The following is a 15,459-nucleotide window of genomic DNA, read 5'->3' on the forward strand; positions in this document are numbered from 1 at the left end:
TCGCATGAATTTGGAAAACATAACGAAACAATTCTTACATACTTATAAACAATAAACAATTGAAATTATTACCACTTGAAAATGCAGTATCTGCAATATATCTTCGTATCATTACATATTGTATCGGTAATGAATCGGTTGATACCAATATTTCTATTACTTTTCAATTTAACAAATACGATATCGAACATTTCTCTGCAAAAATAATCCTCGTTAAATGTCCTCAGCGATGTAGAGCTGAGCTGATTGAGAATAAAATTTTTCTCACATCGAATCTGATCCATACCGCTGTATAAAGGTTCTATAAGTGACCGTTTGAAAAAAAAACTTGGCCAACCCGATATTACACGGGTTGAATAGCTTTTCTAGAGTATTCCAAGTATTTGACGGAGTCTTTAGAAATTTATACTTGTGAAACTTTATATAGAAATCCTTCAGTCTTATACTTTCTATAACAACGATGATAGAGAGTGGTTGAAGGTGAGAGGACCCCGAAGGACCCGTGGAGAATCCGGGGCCTTTATGTCGGAGCGGAGGTCTTCTAGAGGTGCTCTTGAAGGGTACTCGACGTCCACTTTGGAACAGGAAGCTTAGAGGTGACTGCTGAGTGAGGACGCCTTCGTGACTATCGTGGCATCTCTCTGGGTAATTATTTTTAAACACGTCGTGGAGATACGAATCTTCTCGCCAAACAAACACTAAATTTCTTTCCTATCTCTAGTACCTCGTGTATACGTATAACTAAGTAACAATACCACTAATTGGTACTTTGCAACGTGATTTAGGGATATGTAAACTGCAGTGCTTAAATCACTCTTACAATGAGACATTGGGTCGGCAACCCAATCCGATCAAGATTACGGACGATCTGTTCTTTCGTAATAGTGCTGTTATTTTTGCTAAACAGTTGCAAAAAATAGTGAAATTATTCGGCAAGTATTGTTACTTGATCTTCAGATTTCAAACGAATATAACCATATATGAGACAGAAATAAACTGACAAGAGATATTTAATTTCCGTAAGGTCCTGAAAAAAATTTACATCTCTATTTATCTTCAAATATATACCTACATAGATTGATACCAATAAAAAATTATCACTTTCCACGTACATATAGATATAATTACGAATGATACCAGTGATCAGTTTCGCATGCAGACTTGTATTATACAGGGATGGTTTCATGGGCGCGAATTTGCGGACAAAGTATTTTGGTATATCTATGTATTCGTGGGTCGGGGTTTCCCACCCGGAGGGCGTCGCGGCGTTGCGTTGTCGGCATCATCGTCGTCGTGGTCGTCGTCGTCGTCGTCGTCGGGACGCGCATAGTGCAAATTGAATCAGAAACCCCGCACGCCACGAACAATATTATTTGTTAGCAGAAGCGATGGAGTAACCGGAGGTTCAAATGAGTCCAGATTGCCCGGTGATCAAGTTAAGCGGCACGTGAGTTGTAGTCGAAACGGTCCACCGGAGTCCATGCACGGTCTGTGGGGAGACTCGGTCGAGTATAAGAGTAGAATTTATCGTACGCTAAAGCGTTTTAGTCGGTCGGTTGTCTCGGACGTTGGGGTTGGAGTCTCCGGCTCTATCAGAGGGCTGCTGCTGCAGGTTTAGACGTCAAGTGACACGCGCCGACATCTTGACAGCTTGTTAGGCTAACAGCCGTATTCTATAGTCCTAAAGTTGAGCCTCTTTATTGTTAGCTTTAAATTCTAGGCTTTCACAATGGCACGCCCGTGTTAGTCGCTACGTTATTCGCCGTAGAGTAAGCACAGATTTTGTGACTTCGCTTAACTGATGTATATCTGCCCTGATTTAATGGTCAATTTTCATTTATACAAGCATTTATTTCGTCGTTATTTTAGTAAAAAAGAGTAAACGTATCCAACGTTCCATTCAAGAGTCGGGTCTCGTAATATTAATTTGAAAAGTTGCGTGGACAACGCGCAGAACTTTGAATCCCTGCTTTTTACCACTACAGTGATTTGAACCGAAGGTGTATGACGGTCCGAGGGAATGGCGCAACTATTTTTTAAACACTAATATCTGCCTATTTGTACGTGGCGTCAGCATTATGCCCATACCCCCTGAACTGCTTTGAAGTATTTGACGAGATGCTGGGGGTAATGAAATTAGAAGGCATCATTGATGTTTATTAAATCCGTAAAGGTGTCTATTGTTACGTTCTACGTGAATAAAGTGAAAATTTGCACCCCTCGCCAAGGAAACTGCAGTAAAAATAATGAAATAAGAGACAATGGTGCTGCAGGTACTGACAATGGCCTGTATGGGGTTGAAGTGCCTAAATGCAGTGGGCGTGTTCCATTACTTTCATTATACTCTGTTCCAGTCGACGTGGGGTCGTCGAAATGATACCCAGACGAGGTTTACACGTGTACACACGTAGCTGCACGTATGCGTGAATCGGGTAGCGGAGTAGGTGGCGGATATATTGACATCCGAGCGAGAAGATCATAGGGATGAGGCAAGAGGACGGGAAACTCGGATGGGCGGCTACATCTGCGTAATAATATTAATAAGCTCGGCAGCCTACGGAAGATGAAAAACCGGCACCGTTTCTCCATCCGTACCCATAGAACGATTAGAAGAAGGAGTAGAAGGAATAAAAAATACATACACTTGCGTTTTGCTGTGGATTTGGACAGATGTTACCCTTGACCACTTATCGCTGTAAATACATGTAATACAAGTGTAGTTGCGCACGTATAATTTGTACAATTTATTTATTACAGGCTTAAGTTTGTCGAAAAATACAGGGGATGGAAATTTCGTCACCCCTGCAACGATGCACTTTGATAAACTGTTGCCATTAAACATCGTAGATTACAGAGGGTTGATATTCATCCAGCTGTCCAAAAACTGCGTAACTTTTTTACGCGCAAGTGCGATATATTTAGACTTAGGACTTTTCATTTATCCTTATCGACATTGGGACATCTTGCGGCATGTCTGTTACTTGGTGCCAAATAAAAATAGTTACATTTTTCTCTAAAGCCGCAGGTCGGTATAAATTTTACAAACGATACTAAAATCCGGTTCTTGATATCCCATTGTGCAGTGCCAATATGTAAGATATAACTGAACGTGTTAACTTCGGCGAGGCAATCATGATTGTTACCCCGTTAAATTTTCCCCACTAAAACCAGAAAATTTGTTCATCACGTTGAAACAATGTTCCGCACCGTTGACTTGTGAAAGTTGCCAATATCGCCTATAGAAATTTATATAGATATACGAGTGTATTATACTGGCGTAACTGTTTCAGGAACAATACAGAGAGAGGAAATAATTTAATTCCGCAGCCTTACAATTAGCTGGTAGGTCGTTGCACGATGTAGTGTAAGATATTACAGAAATGCTCACCTGATACCTGCAGTAGACGTACGAAAATCACCCCGCAAAACACAAATAGCAATAACTGGTAGCTTTCGTCGTGGCGAATGAAACGCCGCCTATAAGCGTATGTATACGTATATACATGTGTATGTATATTTGAGACCGTGCGGCGTGATTGCGCCCCGCTAACACTGTTACCCCCTTTATATCCACCCCCGCTTCGCCCCTGGCCGCCGCTCCTCCGGTCGCTCTGATCCCTTGCAATTACTCCCCATTATCTGGGTATTAGGATCCACCCCAACCATGGGCTGGCTCCGGAGTCAGGGCCGAGCTTGAGCGTGACACTCCGCCAACTACCGCCGGGCTGACATAAAATCGAGTGACATTTCTCGCCGACTAACTCTCAGACAGAGAAACCGTTTCGATGTTTTTTCGCGGGGCTTATGTCGCGATATTTCTATTCGAGAGACCTTCATCGGAGACGGGAAAAGAATGACGTCTTGTATCGCGCCTCGACAATCAGCATAATTGACGTACGTGATTCCTGTAACGTAGTTCCGGTATCACGGGCTCGTGTTAATGTTTCACAGTGCTTTCGGACGATCATGTTCGAAATGTCAAGCAGTCAATTAGCGGGATTGTAACGCACGGAAACCCCGGTTGGCGTCTCTGACCCATGATGTCGTAAAATGTCAATCGAGCAACGTATCCTTTTGACCACTAATGTCGCCCTAAACTACACCCTCCCCTAAGTACACTCTGTATCGTTCTCATTATTAGATCCCGTCAATGCGAAAGTTTATCACACTTGTTTCAGCTTGCATGAGCCAGGTCGAGTGTATTAGTATGTATAATCAGCTTTGTAATGAAATCCTTTAAATCGGTACGTTGGATATTGTGAATATACAATGATAAAGGTGCTAAACCGACTATTAAATCAAACTCAAAGTGGTACATCGTTATAGGTATAATTTTATATACATATTATATATACAATATATATATATATATGTATATATTCGTATATTATACATCACTTCACATTGTGTACGATATTGAAAAATGTTCAATTATACTAAATTCGAAATTATACATAGGTATGTCTGTGTCTATCACGTTTGGCGGTATTTACTCTACCTTTTTGAATTAAACAATGTGATGTCGTACCGACAATTGAGCTACACGCCCTCTAGGACCTCGACACCTAGGTCTACAATGGTAAAATGGAAAATACTCGTCAATCGCTACTTACATAGGTATGTATGTATGTTACATCTCTCAAGTCTAACGAGCACCTCGTTGAAAGCTCGGTCATCTCTGCAAGGCGTAGTTTTCTCGAGAGAATTTCAACGTGACGTTCTCCTTTGATCTTGTAACACCGAGTTTCTATAATTGAGAAGAAATCATCGACCTTCGCTTGAATGATGTAGGTGGTGGTCTCTTGTAATTCTCTTAATAAGGTCCGACGCCAATCTATTCATGGCAGGTCGAACCGTTCTCAGCGATGCTGCTGGTGCTGTAGCTGCTGACTGTGATGTACCTGATGAGAGCTGGCTAGATTAATGGAATGGGGATGGGGCGGTTGGAGGAAATTCGGGGGAGACGAAACATGGCGCGATGTCTGCAGGTGAAGAATCTGACCCGTTGGCGACGGCGTTTCGTCGCCAAGAACGTCGATTTCGTCTTCGTCCGAGTCAGGGGCGTCGCTGCTCGCCCTCGAATCTCGTCCGCCGCCCAAAGAGAAGTCGACGGGACGTTCTGTGGGCAAAAAAAGAAGAAAAAAGCAAAATACACCTCTCCAAATGCAGCCAGCCGAGATTTTCTAATTGAAAAAGCAATAAATTAAACGGAGACCCTCACTTCGAGAAAATGTAAGTAACTTCAAACGACGTTAGCTTGAAAAAGGGGTGAAATATCTCTTTACCGAAAAGAAATTCCCTCTTTTTATACGTCTATGTTTTCTCTCTTCGGTAAAATTCTTAACAAAATTCCACCAATCGGCAGTCTTGGAATGGAATATATTAGTTGCCATTGTTGTAAAAATACCTTTCATAATTTCTGCGAAATATTTAATTTATTCTAGTTCCGACGGCTACGATATTAGATCCTTGTTTGTTGTTCAGTAGTGAAATTTTTAAAGGGACGGACGAAATATAAAAGTAATGCAAACACATCTGTGCACGATGCACGCGTTTAAGTACGTATGATATGTCTAACAACGATGGTCGTAATTGCGCAAGCATAGCCGGTAGGCACTTAGCTGGTAATTAAGTAATTTCGCCAAAGACGGAGCCAAGAACGACCGAACTGTAACCCCTCTGAAGTCGAAGCGACCACCATCTTCATCTTCTGAGAAACTGTGCCTCTGTCTTCGTAACTTCGTTAGTCCTCAGCTCGGAGCCATCTTGGTTCCGGCAAGTAACTTGAATTACTCGAATGTGACTTGCGACGGTGAGTCCGCCGAGTCAGACCCGGTGACTATGTGTATATACATAATATATAAGGATGCGAGCGACGTAGTTAACTTCAATTACCTGTTTCTGCTTCATTTACGATATTACCGTAACGTCGTAATATTGTAAATGGCGTATTTAACTGTTAACAAAGCAGTAACAAGACAGCTGCTACTCTTCGGCATCATCAGCTCAACTTCGCTTAACTCACGCTCTTTTCCTATTACCAGATTTTCGGAAATATTTTCTTCAATAGATCTCCGCACAATTTTCATATTCACAAATGATGAACCTCGCCTTTTGCCATGTCAGTTTCTTTCGCCTGTATATCTTTGACACCTTGCACACAACCATGAATTGCAATTTTGTCATTGGAAACAGCTTTTATTGACTTCGATGTGATTATCACTGTACTCTAAATAAGAAACAATTTACTGTAATTTGGCCCCAATTTTTTTTCTGGTTTTTAGACCATTAGTCGATAAGTAAATTCGAAATGACTAAACTATATCTAATAATGTCTTTGTTTGCTTCAGTGATTGACGATCAATGGAATCTTTGCGCATTTATCCAAATGTAGCGCGAATTTTTCGAAATTTATGGTCAACGAAGATTAATCAGGACCAAATCTTCACAATATTCCAGCGTAAGTAATTCTGTTGATATTCCCGCTTAGATTTCTACTGGTCTTATATTGTAAGATAGATTTTAAAAAAATAGGTTTTGTAACACGTTATTAACCAACTATATTTATGTGCGTTGAACCGTCTCCAATATTACGTTGATTGCAGTCACATTGTAGCCCATACGAATATAATTAATTTGTAATTCAATTCCTATTCCGTCACCATTCTATTACCTCCTTCACCGACGGTGGGAAGAAAATATTAGCAATGCATGAAAATACCTCTTCGCTCATGGAACGACAACCATGAATTTTCAAAAATATAATTAAAAGCGGAATTGTTTAAAAGTATTAATGGTTACTCACCAGCAGGCGACGTCGTCGATAAAGCTTGATTTCCGCATTGCTGCTGTTGACCCGAAGATTGACTACCGTTCGTACCAGAACTGGTATTCATTTTTCTTAACTGCTTTTTGTGCTTCATCCGACGGTTCTGGAACCACGTTTTCACCTGTGTTTCAGAAAGGTGCAACGCCGCCGCCAATTCAACTCTCTCGGGAGTGCTAAGGTATCTCTGGGCCTCGAATCTGGCTTCTAGGCCGGCTAATTGCTGATCGCTGAACACCTAAAACATCATATTTATTTACATCGAAAGGTAAAAAATTCACGAACGAAATTATATTGTCAACCTTTATCATTCGATCGAAGATTTTTTTTTCATTCAGCCGACCGATTCGTGCAGGCCACAGACTTGGACGAACTCAATTTATACACGTGTCTTAACTCGGCCTGAAACTGTGCATGAAATTTTGCATACTACTTCAGGATTTCAAAACCCTCAAACTAGATCCAGTCCGGCCTATGGCATCCGCGTTAACTTTGAATTCATCTATAACTACGAAAGCTGTATCCATCCTTGTTCGAGAGAATCTTCAAGACCTAGTAAAGAACAGATTGATGATTTACCGTTCGAGCTTTTCGCCGTCGGCAGTGTTTCAATGCCGCGAGATCATTCATCCCGGGAACCACACCCACGCCAACTCCAACCCCCGCGCCGCCAAAAAGCGGCCCGAGAAAAAACGCCGCCGCTGGTGGAGCGGATGGATAACCAGGTAAAAGGCTGGCAAATTGTTGATAATGGTGCTGTTGAGGGTGAGGCAGATGATGATGGAGCTGATGATGACTGTGCGGAGTAACGTTGCTTCTGCTGAGAATATCGTCGATCGAAAACGACGTACGACTTGCCGAAGACACATTTTGGGGCTGCTGCTGCTGTTGCGGACAAGTCGACTGCATCTTCGACGCACTTTTAATCCTAACTCACTGCGACTTGCTGTATCACCAGGTTTAATTTCACCGATATTATTATCGGAATTCCCACCTTGCAAGCTTGTAAATAAGATCCACCAAGACGGATAACCGGAGTGAAAATGCAGAACGGAAAAAGCGTTTCCAACTTCCATCGAATAGCATCGAGTGCGATTCAAATGTCTCACGATATTTGTGCAGAACTGGGCATTGCATAAAGGTTTGTTAATTTTAATTCCCTCTTCTAATTCGCAGCGGAATTTCGCATCTCTCACTACGTCACTATGTTACGTTGCTGTAGACTTCACAGTCGGAAAGTTAAAAACGTATTAAATCACTGTAACTCTTTGATTTCTGAGAATGTATAACAGGCTCAAGTTCACACAAATATTGAAATCATCAGCTCAGTTGAAAATTCATAAAACTATCGCAAATCAAACATCCAATCGATCTCCACGATTTTCCAAGCATAATAACTGTAATTTTTGTATTATTTGAAAAATATCCAACGATTTATCAACCATGTGATAATCCAGAACGACGATCACGAACGAAAATTCCTTTAAACTCCTGTCTTCGATACGATTAAAAATTCTCGTTCTCACTTAGTCCGAAGAACAATGCCAAAGTTAGCAAGAAGGACAAAAAAAACACACGCCAAGTCGACGAAACCGCCCGTATAATTCACCACCTGGAAGCTAAACTTTGACACGAGTACACGTGTTGTCGCACCCGACAGCCTAGAGTGAAATACTGTCACCGATCAGCCCCCAATCAGTCAGTCAACCTGCGTACGTAATTCAACCCTCTGGCTCTCGGGGAGGGTTCACGGGGTCGGCGACGTCGCATTGGCGGGCGTCGCGACGCTCACAGCCACCGGGGTTGGATCCGGCGTCGCGGGGGCGGAGACCCATCCCCGTATCCATGGACACGCGGCTATCCTGGGGCGGCTAACACCGGGTATAGAGATACCGGAGAATCGGGGTGGCGAAAACTTTGAACGTTTTGTGTTTGTAAGGGGATTGTGTCCGTCTTTTTCTACTAGCTCTCGCTTTCTCCGTTCTTTGAAGATAGCTGCGCGCCTTGACGCAATTTAATGAATACCGGAGACGATTGCCAACGTCCTCGAGGCCCCCGCTCTGTGCTATAAGTGTAGAGACTACAGGTGACTCGGTAGGTAATGCCATTTCACCTATTAGTATTATACGTCAGCCACGAATTATTATCGTTCGGTTTGCGGATTGTGCGCCGTGGTGTATTTTCATCTTTTGCGTTACAAACTAGATCGGTCTTACGCGGAAATTGCCGGTTATCTTTACGAGAGATTCACGCAGAGCCAAGATAATTATACATGCGAGATATTCGAGATATCAGTCGCGGCCATTTCTTTTTAGAAAAAACCCCGCGGTGTCAGAGTCAGAGTTTCTGATCACATATAAATTTTGAATCTGTAGAGGCAAAGTTTGAGTCTCTTCAACTTTTCATCCTCTCGGCAGTATAATTTCATTCTCACACAGTTCGTCTCGTAGTCTCAAGACCGTTCAAAAGCCAGGTAATATATTCAACATAAAAAGTATTTAGGTACTATTACGACGCTCCCTGAAACCAAATCATTCCAAGTTCATCGATATTTACCAATAAGATAGGAGGCGACAAAAACCTTGCTTCATCACACGTGCAAGATATTGTTAAAGATATCCACGCGAATAATAGAGGCGAGGAATCCGCGACACCGAGAAAAGAGTTTATTTTTTACTGTTAACAAACGTGTACGGTATTTCGATATGGCGAAATAAATGTTTCGTTATTATCATCAAATCTTATTCGAGCCAAATAATGATCGATAAAATTTTGTTTTAACAGTTAACAAATCATATTCGATCCAACTAAAATTTAATAAGAATAACGAAACATTTATTTCGCCATATCCAAATACCATACACGTTTGTAACGGTAAATAAACTCCTTTCTCAGTGGATGCACCGGATATGCCTCCACCGCCCCCTTCTCCCTCTCCCTCTCCCTCTCCCTCTCTCTCTCTCTCTCTCTCTCTTCTCAAGCCCCGAGTATCCCGGCCACGAATTGAGCCAGGCCGCAGGCCGCGCGGCATCACCGAAAGCCGAACCCCAAAGCACTTCGCATCAGTCAATATGTTGCTGGCAGCGAGGCGACCGATCGCGCGACGGGGCGCGTCTTTGAACGGATCAAGGGGATGAGCGGCGTCGACGGGGCGCTCTTTCACCGTATGTACAGGGGGCCACGCGAGCACGAGATGCCAAGATTAAATTACTCCTACTACCGTCGCATCGGGAGGCAGAAGCTGGGATCGTGCTTTCGCGATGTACCTATACCCGGAGCGTCGAAGTGAACCGAGACTGGGTAAATTATTGTGCCTCGTCGGCCGATCATATAACACACTGCAGAGCTGCTTGCTTCGCCCAGATCGGTTCTACTACCTATAATTATTACACACCGCGGTGCAAACTTGTCAAAATACTCTATCGAATTAATTTCCTGGGTTAAATGCCAACGCAGGTACAACATAAGCGGAGTATTCGCGTTATCAGTACCAAGAAGCCGATAATTTATGAATCACTGATCAAAATCTCGATGAATAATGCTTACCGAACTAGGGTACACTCATTCTCAGTTGTTTGTATAGCCGTTGTAGGGATCTCATCCTATCATAACAATTCAGTGATTTTCATCCATATATATATTTTCTCCAATTGATGGAATACTTTCAAACAAGCCCTTGTGTCTCTCTTTCTTTCTCTCTCTATAACGTTCGACATATTACACGCATCTTCATCTTGTGTCAAAATTGCTTTATACTTGAAACGTAGACGACACAAACAACTTGTATTTGTTTGTTGTATTCGAATTTTTTCATGCAGGATACCGAAATTTAGGGATTTCCGATCTTCCCAATCGCGTGGATAACCCCCGAAGCTCCTACGTTATAGTTTGCTGCAGCGTGTAAGGTTCGTCAAGGGACGCGTTTCGGCGCGTGTCGGCATTTAAACTGGGAGGTTCTGCGATTATTGAGTGAATTAGCGTGCGAGGTAATTGTGTTACGGTCGCGTGTCCGTCCCCGAATCGAGCTTGCGGGGCGAGTCTCTGCTGTGGGACACGACACGGTGTTACGCCAAAGTCCTGGAGTCCCTTCGCCCCCTCAGCCGCCCTTGCAGAGCTTGCTTGCAGTCTGTACGCCCCCCGGAGACTTGTTAGCAAAATAGGGGGCTTGTGTTTTGGCTACGGGTACTCCGACCAGCCCGACGATAATTCGACGAATACCTACTCGACGCTCGCGGGATCCCTAATGCGGATAATACGCCAAATGAGAAGTAATTTGTAATAAGAGACTACCGCGCATCGACCGGATTAACTTGTCTTCGCGTGAAATCCGGCGGTTCTTGAGCTCCGTCCACGATTCCATTTTATTTTGCGATTTCTGGAAGTGAAGTTCTCTCGACGCTCAGTCAAATTCACCGCAGCATCCTTTAATGTGATGCTCGTAATTACTGCATCACGGCTGAAAAATGAATCCCAAAAGATGTTAAAATCACGTTATCATGTGCGCTTACTTTCCTTGAGCGGGTTTGTGCTTGAGGATTTTCTTGTCTTACAATTAAATACTTATTCCCAATTTTTTACGCTCAACGATGACATTTTTACAGCCTTATCAGCTAATGAAATTACATTTTCGCTGTTTAAGCTGGTTTTATTTAAAAAATAAGTAGAACATTTTCGTTAACAATTTGTTTTTTTCACACGTGTCGTCCCGAATGCAAAATAGAAATACTTGGTTCGGTGATTGCCCTCGTAAATTTTTAGGGAGTTACTGTGACAAGGGCCAGTATGGAGGCCTAAATGTCATTACGATTCTTCATATCAACCACCGAGCAAAGGATTTCCTTTTATCTTATAATACGGTTTATACATACACTAAAAGCAGTACATTATTAATTTTCAATTTCTTTCAAAATCACGTTACCGCATGTATCAACCCTCCAGCGATACTTGTTCAATTTTGGTTCACCTAGAGCTACGCGCAGTCTGCAAAACTGGAGTTGAAATATAGGCAAGTTATACAATCGTAACGTATGTAATAACTATTCTTATAACGCGAACTTGAATTTTTTCTAAATCTAAAAGTCTTCGTCGCGATCAGCTCGTTTGTAGAATGCCCGAGAGAACGTCGCTGGGCCTTGAGAATTGTAGAAGAAGAATCCTCGTCTCCAAAATACGAATACAGCAAGAGTTACCGGAACGGCAAGGAGAACTCCGATTAAAATGCCAACAAGAACGGTTGCGTCTCTTTCCGGCCTTGCATTGTACAAATCAACGCAACGGAGATGACGAGTTGAGAGAGAGGTCAGATTTTTTCCCTTATGTTCTTGTGGTGTCGAGCACGTCAGATCATTCGCATTCTCGCCCATCAACCTATCGCCAAGACTGGGTAGGAGCGACTCGACCTGAATAATAATTTTAATTTGTTTTTTTTTTAGTTGCACGTGGCGTGATTTTTTTCGATATCAAATTTCCAGAATTTATATCTAAAGAACGTTGGGAACTACGTAAATGTGAACTGTGAAAATTTCATATGATTTGTAATGCTGAATGCAAGACTTTTATAACCGAACTTGGCTACGACTTGTGTTTGTACTTTCGACTTAATGAATATACCGAAATGAATTATAATCTTAATCGCATTTTATTGATTACAGCGATTCTTGGTATGTCAATTTTGTCGAATGAAACTGGATATTTATTCAATCCGCGGAAAGAGGACTTTGCGGGTTGTCTGCGGTTAAATGAACCAGCAATTAACCATCGTACTCCCCAAATTTCTCTCACAATCAGGTAATGTCAAGTGAAATATTCAGGAACTTAAACCTTACCACGTAATTTTATCACTTCTTAAATAAACGATTATACTCACCAGGAATTGGTTTTTACAATCACAGCCCCACTTGTTGTTGTGCAGGTCAAGGTCCACCAGTTTGTCCCATCTTCCGATCAGCTTAGCTGGCAAATAATGCAGAGCGTTGTCAGCCAACTGAAGTTTCTTTAGTGGTGGCCACTCGGTCCCTAATTCATGCTGTGACGAGGATTCGATTGATTATATTTTCCCAACGATTTTCTAATTTACATTCCATTGCGTGCGAAAATTGAAGGAAATTTATAGCCACAGACCTTTGATGCTAACGCGTTCTCGTCGATGACTTCGAGCTGAGGACATCCTTCGATGTGGAGAACTTCGAGACCGGTCAAACCCGAAAAAGCACCGGCTCCAATGGCAGTCAAATTGTGCATGCAGCAGAGACTCAGTTCCTTGAGGTTTGCCATTATCGGAAAGGCGTTGTTCTCGTTGATGACTTTAATGGGATTTTCGTCCAAGGCCACCCACTCCAAGGCTCTGCCATCCTCGAGAGCAAGCGGTGGCGAGCTGAACTTGTTTCCAGTCAAGTCTACCCTTTTCAAGAACCTGAAACGGCAAATTTACTCTCAATTTCCAAACTTTCATCGAATTCCTCGCATTTTCATTTACCCGTAGCGAATTCGTCTCTTACTTAGGGGTGTGAAATACGTGCTCGGGCAAATCGTCGAGGCCGCAGTAGCTCAGGGTGAGTTCTTCTAGATAGAATAAATAACTGAGTGCATCGACGGTCGAGTCATCAATGTTGATAAATGGGTTTCCTTCGAGCGAGAGAACCGTTAAACTTCCCAAATGCTCGAAGAGATCCCGATGAAGATTGTGGAGCGCGTTGTAAGCCAGATTGAGGACCTTCATTTTTGGAAGGGGCTCGTAAGCCACTGGCGAAAACCGACCCTGTTATTCAAGGTAATACTGAAGTTAATTCATACAATTATGCGGGGGTTATGTCCAAAAATTTTTTGCTTAATTTACCCTAAATACATGCGGACCCAGTAGAGGCGTAGTCAACTGGTTGTGGCTGAGATCAAGCTCGGTTAAATTTCTCAACTCGAGAAAAGCCCCTTCGTCAATTGTGTTGATACTGTTTTCCCGGAGTATTAGCCTGTTGACGCTAACTTTCGGAAAAGCTCTCACATGTACGAAAGAATTTTTTGCAAATGAAACTTCCAACAGTGGTTCCGTCGGCCAATTATCATCTTCGAAGTGATCCTCCAGATTTCTGCTACTGCAATTCACTATGCCATCTAAAAAATACGAAAATTACAAGCAAAAATTAAACTCGGTTGACTTTTTATTGCTAGCATCGTCTGTTATCATAATTCTGTTGATCGTAAATTTCTATTTCAATTCTGATTCTGTAATATCCGAATGGGTACGGTAATAAACCGCTGCAGTAATATCTGATCGTGAGTGTAGTAAGTAGAATCTCTCCAGCAGGTTTTCGAAAAATTTGTCATTACGCTTTTTATCGCAAAGGATAACCACAATATTCCACAGAAATGAATCAATGCCATCGCTCGTTATTGTCCAGAAATTCGACTACAAAAGTGTGACTGGAATTTGCGAAAATTAGCCGTTGTTCAACAATATATGTTTAATACCGCAGTAGAATCAAATCGCACCGTTCCGCGTGTTCGAACGACAAATGAGACCTATCGATTTTGCGATAAGAGACTCTAACGCAGCTCGTAACTAGAGCAATGATCGAGCGACAATAATTTTTCTAATTTATATTGAGTAACGTATACGCCTTGCGCGTGTACCTCCATTATGTCAAACCGGCAATGCTGATCCTACAGAGTATAATATTCATGAATCCAAGCAAATATTGCTGAAAAAGAATGGATAATTTTTGTCAGGAATAATTATGTGCATACTGCTAGCTGCTCGAACCGCGTTGCCATTACCATGTCCTATATTTTTTTCTTACCGCCGCGACAGTACGCAACACTGTAACTTGTACGACGCGTGTGTTCACACTGTGAAACATTACGCGATGCAAATTTACCTGCTTCTTACTATGTATGTATATATATCCACCTCGAATTGTGAATTATAAAATGAAATTTTACGTCGCCATTAAATGGCGATGGATCATATAACGACGTATGATAGTGGAATAAGTGCTGTACTCGTGCAATGTTAACTTTGTATACCTATATGTACGTAGAGCGAAAATGATAAACTCGTACCTGTGCAGGTGCAAACTTGGCACATATTCCCTTGGGTCGGAGCGACTGTGACTTTCGCCGTGGTATTATTAGTATTCTCACCCCGAATTCCATGGGATAAAAAAAATAGGAAAAATATTTGAAAAATCATGGTGTTTTGATCAAACGTAACACTGAACTGTTGAGCGAACATTAAAATCGGGCTTCTATCAAGTCCCCGGGCCCTCCCTGATAACAACCTGTGATAAGATACCATTTTCCGAACACGCGTTACTTATCGAGTGCGAGGTGTGAGGCAGATGTAACGAATTTCACATACAGGTAACACCTGTATTTCAGATATCTACGTTCCATATTGGTAGAAAAGGTAATTCAAGCGTTTCAACTGCAGGCATATGCGTATGCCGCGATGTTTTTGTTACTCGCATACACGTATGGTTTACTAACACTCTGTCACCTTGTGCAAACTTATACCCGTCTTGACTTAGTAATACATATATCTACGTATGGGCGCACACACACCGTTGCATAGATATACAATACTATAATGTATGAAAGACGTTATCTGCGTCCAGACGGCGTCTTAAAAGACGGGCGCG

The 15,459-nt window shown here is 42.2% G+C and overlaps 2 protein-coding genes across 2 annotated transcripts; both read right to left on the reverse strand.

Moving 5' to 3' along the window:
• Positions 1–4,393: 4,393 nt before the first annotated feature.
• LOC107217668 (brain-specific homeobox protein homolog) lies at positions 4,394–8,602 on the reverse strand. The gene is made up of 3 exons (XM_015655283.2): positions 7,406–8,602; positions 6,806–7,064; positions 4,394–5,119 (listed from the first exon to the last, which is right to left on the reverse strand). Exons 1-3 carry the CDS (start codon positions 7,733–7,735, stop codon positions 4,860–4,862), a joined length of 849 nt encoding a protein of 282 aa, XP_015510769.1. The 5' UTR covers positions 7,736–8,602; the 3' UTR covers positions 4,394–4,859.
• Positions 8,603–11,455: 2,853 nt separating this feature from the next.
• On the reverse strand, positions 11,456–15,356 carry LOC107217695 (leucine-rich repeat neuronal protein 1). The gene is made up of 6 exons (XM_015655325.2): positions 14,882–15,356; positions 13,662–13,933; positions 13,324–13,583; positions 12,947–13,238; positions 12,693–12,851; positions 11,456–12,225 (listed from the first exon to the last, which is right to left on the reverse strand). Exons 1-6 carry the CDS (start codon positions 15,114–15,116, stop codon positions 11,899–11,901), a joined length of 1,545 nt encoding a protein of 514 aa, XP_015510811.2. The 5' UTR covers positions 15,117–15,356; the 3' UTR covers positions 11,456–11,898.
• Between the last annotated feature and the right edge of the window lie 103 nt (positions 15,357–15,459).

This window comes from Neodiprion lecontei, chromosome 4 (assembly GCF_021901455.1).
Source record: "Neodiprion lecontei isolate iyNeoLeco1 chromosome 4, iyNeoLeco1.1, whole genome shotgun sequence".
Classification (NCBI taxonomy): Eukaryota; Metazoa; Arthropoda; class Insecta; order Hymenoptera; family Diprionidae; genus Neodiprion; species Neodiprion lecontei.